Below are 10,372 nucleotides of genomic sequence, written 5' to 3' on the forward strand. Positions count from 1 at the left end.
TAATGCAAAATAAAAGGAGTTTAATAAGTGTATGATAGACTCAAAAATCATTGTATAAACTTGTTTGATATTAGATTGAATGTAACTAACGTGCATGTATGTGTAAAATATCTGTAATGAAGCCTTAAGTCGCTCTACACTGTATATACTGTATGCGTGCAACAGATAAAAAAAACCTTTTCTGTTTCCTCCCTATCTTTTCAGTGGCTGCCAATGACGAAGCCACTTCTTTTGAGTCAGCTGAGGAGGTTCCCACAGTGTCCCAAGCAAACAGCTCTCACGTTCAACACTTATTTGGTATTTACCTTATTGTAAGTAAGTCACTTAGCAAAAAGCAAGAAAACAGTGTTAATTTTATTTTCCCTGTCTTTCAGACTTTGAGATGCAGAAACTGCAGGACATTCTGACCTCAGATGTTCCAGGCAGAAATGACGAGCAGCCCTCTACATCCACATCATGGTGCTTGCGCCAATCTGCAGCCCAAGATGAGTGGCGGAAAGCAAGAAGCCATCACCTGAACTGTTTGCTGTCCTGCAATAGTGTCCCAGAGAGGAACTGCAGCCACTGCCGATCTCCTGCTGTTATTCGATGCAGAGACTGCATGCCGCAGGAGTGGCTCTGTATGGACTGTGACAAAGATATACACACCAAACTCACTCTCCATAACAGGGAGTGCTGCATTGAGGGTGTGTACAAGTCCATTGAGCCAAAGCTGTGCTGTTCAAAAGAAGATGGCAAATACACACTGGTCAATCAAGGTAGTTGTTTTAAGTTTTTAGTTAATTGGTTAAGTTTTTCTCTTTTTTTGCTCTGTGTAAGTGTAGTGGTTGTAAGCGCTGCAAGTCTGTCCCAAGATACAGTAGTTGTGGCTACAGATGTAGCTTACCACCGTGATGTGAAAGTGTATGAATGAGAAAGTGTATGAATGAATAATGGTTTCTGTTGAGCATGTAGTGAAAAGCGGTATATAAATGTAACCTATGATTGTATTTTTTGAAGATTAATGACTAATTATTGAACATATCTTTTCAGTTCGTCTTTTGCCTACAGTGCGACCTGTCCAGATATGCAGATGTCAAAGTACAAGTACAAGCATCACAGAATCAGCTGGCAGAGCAGTCATTTTGGTTTGCATAAATGGTATGAAATATGGCTTTATATGTAATATTTTGTACAGCTGCATGTCACAGAATAATCATACATTTAATTTACTATACTGTTTTTGTTTTTAGGTCGATATGATCTTCATTTGCCAAGCCTGCTGTGCAATGTATGTCTGGCACAATGGACACCAGACAGAAGCGACCTGATCAGCAGTGGGTACTGGCCAGCATCTGTGAATGCTGAGACCTTGTTTTCAGTGGATCTCTTCAATTCATTTGAAGAAATGAAAACTGTGGCACCCAGTCTGTCAAGACAAGGCTTTTTGCAGATGTTGGAGAGAAGGACTTGTCACTTTGGACGGGTAAGATCAGTGTGTATCAAAGTAGTGATAGAAGGATTTAAGTTATTTTAGCTTTTGAATTTTACATTTTGATTTTCAATTTGTATAGTCTGGGAAGATACATGGGGACACTTTCCAACGGAGCTTCCTGGAGTACACATTCTGCCGCTATGAGTGTGAGAGAATGGCCAGTGCAGAACACTTCACCTGCCCGGCATGCACCCCCAACATGCTTGCTATTTGTGCTGATGGAAACAGGAAGCAGTACCGTTTTCGACAGTCGAGAGGGTTAGTTGCTAACATTTTGTAAAATCAATTGAACAAATAATGTTGGACACTGAACTTCATTATTTTTCTTATTCTATTTAGGTCAGATGAGCCATATTTTGATGGCACCTTTATTGCGAAGGATGCTGATGTCCACAATTTTGTTGAGGAGACGAGGAGTAAAATGAAAAGTGTGAGGAAAATATTTATTGTTTACACCATTACTTTTTTGGCCAAAACTAAACATGTATGATTTTTCCACTATTAAATAGCTATTTTTATCCCTCAATACCAGGTTGTGTCAGCTGATACAATGCAGATTACTATCTATTTAAGCATTATAAAATAAATTGTTAGTTTTCACTTTTAACCAGAACTACTTTGTCATGCAGACTGCAGGCAAAGGGGTCTGTGGAGCCAGTCAGTGGTCTGCTGCACGTGAGACGGCGAGAAGGGCGTCCAAACTGGATGAAGAGGGCCTTGAGGTGGCTGTCTGTAGACATGGGGTGCTACTGAAGGCCCTCAACATGTATAGAGGGGAAATTTTTGCCTACCCAGCATTCCTGCAGAAGGAGCTTCAGGCAGCCACTAAAGGGCAGTTCTACTGCACAGACATTGCATGCAAATATTGGCCCTATCTAGAGAAATTGGCTCAATCAATGTTGGAAGTCAGACCTCTCCTACAGATGAGGCCATTTCTTTCCATAATGCACGCAAAGGCCCATTCAACCAAGTGTGAGGTACTACATGTTATGTATCTTACCATTTGAAATTGTATATAATACAGTACATATAATAAAAATACATCTTCCAATGATTTGTTAGATAATCTGGAGTGGGAGAAATCAGGAGGGTGCAGGCACAACTGCAGGGGAGGAGGTCGAAATGGTTAACAGCTACCTCTCTCGTTGCGCCCTCACAACAAAGTACATGACAAAATCTGGTAAGTGTTGATTTTATGCATTATATTTAAAACCTAGTCTTTCATTACTTCTGTCATAGTTTGTATGGGATTGAATAAGAGAAAGTTCTCAATATTATCCTTACATCATATATGCTCATCACTTACACCCCAGCAAGAACACTTTGGTCAACAGGCAACAGTGGCAATTTACTCATCCCTCACACCAGATCCAAAGAAGGGGAGACAGCTTTTAGTGTATGTAAAGGCTAAACCCCAGCTTAAAGCCTCCGAGGGCTGCATAGAACAGGATACTCTAGTACGACGCGCTTGCCGGACATTAAAAGAGACGGACGACTTCTTACTTGGTTACTTGCTCATTTATTTCCTTTATCACCCAATGATGCAGAAATACACCCACCAGACTCGTCTCTCTCTACATGGTGGAGTGAAGCGGTCTAAAACTGTTAGCTCTTCCGTTCTAGCAGCAACTGCCCTGGAAGTGCTAACCCCCACCTTTATCCCCACTGTGCACTGAGGACACCTACTGGCCACATACAGACATGGGAATGGCTCATACAGTGTATATGCCCCACAACAATTTAACACCTTGCCTGACACAGTTAGAGTTAAGTGTTTATGTGGTGACGATGGCATACATATGATTGTTTACATGCACTTGCACTCTTCAATTGATTTCTAATTGATTTTTATATAATTGTTTTTACTGTAACTATGTATACCTGTTGTGAAGCACATTGAATCTGCCTTGTGCATGAAATGTGCTTTATAAAGTTGTATTGAATTATATGACAATACAGTACATTGAAATAACTGCACTTCATATTTATTTAATTCAAGATCAATTGCCAATGCATTGATGAACTGAAATACCATGACCATTAATGAGACTTTCCTTCATCACATAATTTATGTTATTAATTTGTTATAAAGCCAGGAATGACATGCTGACGGTCCATGCCATTGGGTGGAACAGAAGGAAGCAGGATGGCCTTCATCTTGCTTTGTCAAGCAGATATGTCAAGGTATTGACCAGATCACACTAGGCAAGATCAGGTTTTCAGAACACATTTATATAAAACTAATGTCTAATAATTCATAATTTCTGACAAGACAATCTTATTCATTATTTGGTATTTATTTTGTTTTGGTACTACAGACCCTCCAAAAGGCTGACGCTGACTCACAGAGACTGGAGGATTTGAGCAGGGAACTTAACTGTCCTGACAATATGGTGCATCAGTGGGTGCATGATGTCAGACAGTGGGCAACTGATGGTACAGTATTTTATGTACTGTAGTGATTTTGGGCTCTAACTGAATTTTAAGTTTAAAACTCTTTAAATGTACAGTCTAGAAGACGTCTGAATTGCTTGTTTATATTATTGTTGTATTTTAAGATTCTGCAGGTACCACAGGTGAAGATGAACATACTCTTCAGAGATCCATTGAGCAAATGTTTCTTGGTGTTCATCAAAAAAAAGCCAGCCTTTATAATCACACTGGTATGTTCCTTTTGTTAGATATTTTACATTATATTTTGTTTTGTTAGGGTATATCACTTGCAGATGTCTCTTATCTGCATTGTTTTGGTATCAATCTGAAAGGATTTATTTTTAAAATGTTGCTTTAAATCTTACAGATATTAGGCCAATCATACCATACAAGTCATTCAATTTTATTCATTCAATTCAAGTCATTCAAGTCATTCAATTTCATAGGCCTTTAACAGTATTGCATTTACCTTTTGTATATCTGCATACACACGCTTTTGCATAATGTTTTCTGTGTTTTGTAACTGCATAGACAGCAACAAAATTCGACACCTCCGACGAAGGAAACTGGGGGAAGAGAAGAAAAAACTCATGGCAACAATCAAGCTCTACAATGAGCAGGTGCCAGAAGCAGAGCGCATCGTGGAGGGGGACGTGGAGAGCAAACTCTCTGCAGCAGGAGGAGACAGTGGGGCAGAGAGTCTCATATGGCCGTGGGAACTGCACAGCAGTGGTATGGAACAATCTCTTTATTAGAATATCGTGTGTGTCTGTAGTTTTGTTCTGTGTTTTAATTTTATTTATTTAACTATCACTTTTTCTCTCACTGTGGGGGTAATTATTTCATTGCCGTGGTTGTGCCCAACTGCTAAAGGAGTCCTGTGGAAACACTGGATTTTACATTACAGATTATATGATTGATTTATGAATGTTTAAGAGATAGGAATAGTAAGAAATAATAGAATAGTAAGAAACAACCCATACACTGAGGATTCACTCTCTTATTCTTTATTATAGAATAATATTTTCTAGGTTTTCAGCAGTTTTACACCGTTTGTGAGATTAATAAATATATATTACACCCTGCACATTCTTATGGGATGTACATACACTACTTGTGGCTGCTGCAGGTATGCTAACTGTTTAGAATATACAGGTCAAATATGTGTTTATGTTTGTGTAACTACAGAATCCAGCAATATCCTCAGCAAAAAGAAGATTTTTGACGCATACATGTCAAAAGTGCGGCTTCAAGAGGAAAAGATCATTCTGATGAGGGAGATGAGACAGCACTGCACCTATCTCAGAAGGCTGGCTGGGAACATCAGGACAATGATGTCTGAAATGTCCTCTGGCAGAGACAGTGGTAAGAAGCTCACCCCTGGAACAACCCTTTTGATTTCCGTGACTCCATGACCTAACTCAATGGAAATATTGGCATGTCTCTCTTTCACTTTTCCCACCAGACAACTTAAGTGAAGAGGGGCATCATGGCCTACTGTGTCTTCTCAAGAAAAAACTTTCTGATGTGGAGGACAAGTTCCAACTAGCAAAAAAGAGTTACAGCCAGGCTTTAGGGCCCAATGCTGCTCCTCTGCTGGAGGATTTGCCTGGAGAGGAGGAGGAGATACCAGAGGAGCATAAAGAAGAGAGTTCAGATGACAGTGATTTTGAAGATTAATGTGTGTGTGTGTGTGTGTGTGTGTGTGTGTGTGTGTGTGTGTGTGTGTGTGTGTGTGTGTGTGTGTGTGTGTGTGTGTGTGTGTGTGTGTGTGTGTGTGTGTGTGCGTGTGTGTGCGTGTGTGAATGGGCTGGTCTGGAGTCTTGAGTATATTATTCCCTGTTGTTATTAATGTTATTACCATGACAACAAATGGAACTAATTGATTATGCCATTAATTCAGGTCACTGTAATATTTTGCAGTGCATGAAATGTACTTCACTCAGAGGTGTTATGTTTTTCTCTGTGTTGGAGATAAAATATGAATGTGATTGTGCAGCTGTTTGTTATTTCTTTGTCCATAGTGCAGTCTATTATGTCCTGTAGGTGCGCTTGGCGCAAGGCGGAACGCTGAGTGGTAATTAGGCTCACCGGCGCGTGCCGGCATGACTGTAGCAAAACCTCAAAGGTCAGAAATAGGGTCATTTCAATGGAACATCAACCTCAACACCTACCTCACCCCCCTGCCCTCAGGACGAAGATACGGCAGAAGCCTAATATGCCGGCCGGCATAACAACGCTTAACAAAAGGCCAAGATAATGTGTTGTAATTTGTGTGTGTTTGTATGTGTCTGGTGAAACAAAATGTGAAGATATGGTCATGTGAAAAATAATTTCCCTAGAGGGACAATAAAGTCTGAAGTGGAAACTCAACCCACAGCTGTAACTGTGATGACTGACCAAAACCTGAAAAGAAAACTCATAAATAAATAAATAAACCTCAGCCAACCACAAACAACTTCAGCACCAGATAACAAATAGTATTATACTTAGCATCTCTTATCTCAGAAAATTCAAAATAAAAGAGAAGAGGAGACGCTCGCCGACAAGGGCCGGCAGAGCATGGTAGCGTATTGTGATCTGTGCACACTACTACATGGGGTTTAAATATAGATTAGGCCTACTAGCCTACATTTAAGTGTCATTATTAGTGGAAAAAATGTGTCTGTGCGTGTTTTTTTATTTGTTTTTACACCGGGCAATGGTTCTCAGTCTATCAGCGCAAACCTGATTAAGAATAGGCTATTAACCTCCTCCCAGGCTTCTGCTTCATCAGGCCATGAAGGACTGGTCACTGTGAACTTGAACCTCCCGGACCAAAACATCAGTTTCCTCCATGGAAAGGTTTGGCCGCATCATGTTGTTGTGGGAGGAATGGGATACCATGTTGATATCTGACAACATAGGGATGAGGACAGGTCTTTGGCCTTTTCAGCCCTGACCTCAACCCAAGCACCCTATGCCTCCCCCAAGGCCCTATAATGGCCTAGATTGTAAGCAGAAGTGTTGCCTCTTAAGTGACCCATTGTAATCACTATTCCCACTCAAAAAAGGGAGAAAAACAAACAGAATCCTAATTTTATATACTGAGCCTTCAAAGTGCTCTCCGGAAGTAGGGGCTGGATGGCTTGAGGCCATGAAATGGGAAAATTTAAACTTTGTCGCAGAGCTGAATCAAATACATCGTTGGAAAGGTCACGACCAGGAGAGAAACATATGTCAGTATGAAGATTCTGCATGGCTCCTGCTTTGAAATACTGACCTTTGAACCTTGACCTTGGTGCATGTTTGAAGGTTCATAATTCAGCAACAAAAGGGGCTACAGACATGGAACCAATTGTTATGGAGAGCTCTTGACCTCAGCTATTAAGTGAGCATAGTCAACAATAGGGGGCGCTGTCCGATATTTGTAAAATAAAATTTCACCTATTTAAAAATTACATATTAAAAATTTGATTACACAAATGTGTTGCCCATCCCCTCAAATTCCTCTTTGCACTATCAATACAGTACTTACTATTTACAATTACAAGAAAAACACAAACATATTTTAAAACTACAATTCCCAAGTGCCGCAACCGGCCGCACCATGAGCGTAATACAAACTGGCGCCATGTTTGTAGTTTTTCCGGTTTTCAAATTAGGGTTTTCAAATTAGGGTTGTAAAAAGATATATCTGCTGAATAAATCAACAATCTACTACAGCCAAACTTGTAGTTAGACTGCATCTAGATGTGTCATGCTAACAAAAAGTAAAAATTTTGGTTTATTTCAGATATTTTTTAGAAACATTGTGCAAAATTAGTCAGTCTGGTTTCAGCGCCGTCTTTCTTCCGGTTTCCGGTTCGACCATGTTTGTAGTTTTTCCGGTTTTCAAATTAGGGTTTTCAAATTAGGGTTGTAAAAAGATATATCTGCTGAATAAATCAACAATCTACTACAGCCGAACTTGTAGTTAGACTGCATCTAGATGTGTCATGCTAACAAAAAGTACAAATTTTGGTTTATTTCAGATATTTTTTAGAAACATTGTGCAAAATTAGTCAGTCTGGTTTCAGCGCCGTCTTTCTTCCGGTTTCCGGTTCGACCAAAACCGTACTTTTCTGAAAATTCTTTTAAATAATGTTAATATTAATAACGTAATCAAAAACGATGACCCTACCATCAATATATGATATTGTTGCCAAAGAGACCTACATGTATTTGTGTTGAGAAATGTCAAAAGAGTTATGAAAATAGGCTACTTCCGGTCATTTGATCCTTGATATTGATCTGGATTTCCATATTCAGTTAATCACTACAAAATCAATTTTTTTTATTGGAAAAAAAATAAAACAAAACAAACAGAAACATCACCAAACAATTGAAAATGCTTTAACTCACATAATTAGGCTGCAGTTATAGGCCCTCAGCCCTTATCAGAGACACCAAATAATGAGGACTGATCAAGGGTCAGATATTGACCTTTGATCAGTTTTATGATCATTTATCATGTAGCCTAACTGTAATGTGATTACTAAAGATTTTAAACATAATCGCTTACATTACCTTGTTACTGGAAGGAGATATACAATTGGTAATCCAATTGCTAACACTGCTGGTGACAACTAAGTCATCTGGTGAGGAACAAGTCAGTCAGGAACAAAGTATCAAATAAAGGGATAATGTCCAGGAAACTGTGGGCATCTGGTCACCCTTCTTTATATTTTCAAGTTGTTGTACTCAGTGTTTGCAACATGTAAATCATATGGACATGATGCACACATCTAAACAAAACTTTAGGAAGTTCAGTCAGACAACATGAAATACATATCCTTTATTTAAAAAAACTCATTGAGATTTAAAACCTCTTTTCCAAAAGCGACCTGACCAAGACAGCAGTGCACAGGCAGCTCAGTTGAAATGAGAACAAATAATTTATTGAGCATAAGCATTGAAACAGTATAGGTAGGTAGCCTTTTCTTGAGCATTGACACAGCAATATTGAGTGTAATATGGCAAGTTAAAGCATAGCGTAGGCATCCTTCAGCATGGCTGCAGCAGGTTCGACATTGGTTATTCGTTCCCTGAATGATCTGGATTGCCAGACATTACAGGGAATGACGCAGACCCCTGCAGGGGATCATAGAGGCAGAGCCCACAGGTGGATGATGGGGAGGAGGTAGGATTGTAAAAACTTCATGGGCAGCAGAAAGGAGATGTGCTGACAAGATGTGATGGACACAGCTTGAGTCATCTAAAACAAAAAATACTTCATTGCTTCCCACATATTTCTGTTTGATCATGAAAAAGAGCATTGTATAAATGTTATTTCAAAATTGAGGTACTGAATAGCAAGGCATTTCCATTGTTTGATATAGATGGTAGCCTACATGTACATGTATTTGTCGTATGTAGTGTGAATTATTATTATTATTATTATTATTATTGTGTCAATAGTCCAACAATGTTTTTCTAACCAAATTCCCTAAATACATTTAATCTTGAATGCTGATTTACAGAAATAAAGCAGAACATGTAATAGTGTGTTTTATTAAAGAGAAAACAAACTCATTGTTTGCAGTTTTTTATTATTAGTAGTAGTATTATTATTGAAAACATACAGAAAATGAAAAATTAGAGCTTCAGGGTCAAAAGTTTCACCAAAAGTTTGGACACACCTTCTCACTAACACGTGTCTTTATCCGCGACCCACTCCAATGGCCACTTCTTTCCACTGTAACACAAAAGAGGAAAGATGTATAGGTGTTTTGGTTATGCAAATGATATTCAGTCTCTGAGACAGTCAACTGGAGTGCTGAAGTTATTTTTCCAATAGCTGTGTTGCAGGTGACTTTCATTAAATCACAGTAGGCCAATGTTAGTAAAATACAATACAGAATAGGCAAGTTCAAAAATAGATAATCAACTACTGTTTTAACTGGAAATGCTCGGAGCTTAGTCCATTATCAGATGTTGTAACAGTTATGTGATTATAGTATGGTACTCATAAAAGAAACCTGTTCACGTCATTGATCAACTCCTGGTTTTTGTAGACTACGGAACAGTAAGTCTCATCAGTCTATGTTTCAGGTTTTGCAGAGAGGACTATTTTTATGTTTTGGCCAAGCCTTATTTCCTACAAGAAGCATACTGTAGCACATGGAACTGCAGCAGATAAAAGTACACAGAGTAAGGTAGAGAGAAGTATGCAGTCGGTGACAGAACATGTAGCAATGTAGCAATGTAAACTTTAATTTGAGTTATTATGGCATGCTTAGCGAGTCCAAAAAAGCACAAAAATCAATGACAAGTCATGAAGTCACCAAAGGTTAACTGGGCTCCAGTTTGGGAATACAATGTCTGCAGCAGTGCTACACACAGGGTGTTCCATTAGTAGATAAAAGGCTGAATAATCATTGTGTGAACTTGTGTGGTTTCTTTTTTTTAATTTATTTTTTGACACTAAGGAGACCTAAGACCTTC

General features: G+C 39.0%; 1 protein-coding gene across 1 annotated transcript; it reads left to right on the forward strand.

Annotated features, from left to right (window-relative positions):
- The first annotated feature begins 601 nt into the window (after positions 1 to 601).
- Positions 602 to 4,281, forward strand: LOC146983910 (uncharacterized). Its single transcript, XM_085783002.1, has 10 exons — positions 602 to 758; positions 1,233 to 1,465; positions 1,554 to 1,732; positions 1,814 to 1,904; positions 2,104 to 2,451; positions 2,537 to 2,654; positions 3,567 to 3,658; positions 3,793 to 3,910; positions 4,033 to 4,150; positions 4,275 to 4,281. Exons 1-10 carry the CDS (start codon positions 602 to 604, stop codon positions 4,279 to 4,281), a joined length of 1,461 nt encoding a protein of 486 aa, XP_085639128.1.
- The last annotated feature ends 6,091 nt before the right edge of the window (positions 4,282 to 10,372 follow it).

This window comes from Trachurus japonicus, chromosome 7 (genome assembly GCF_045865225.1).
Source record: "Trachurus japonicus isolate A0001 chromosome 7, Traja_1.0".
Lineage (NCBI taxonomy): Eukaryota > Metazoa > Chordata > Actinopteri > Carangiformes > Carangidae > Trachurus > Trachurus japonicus.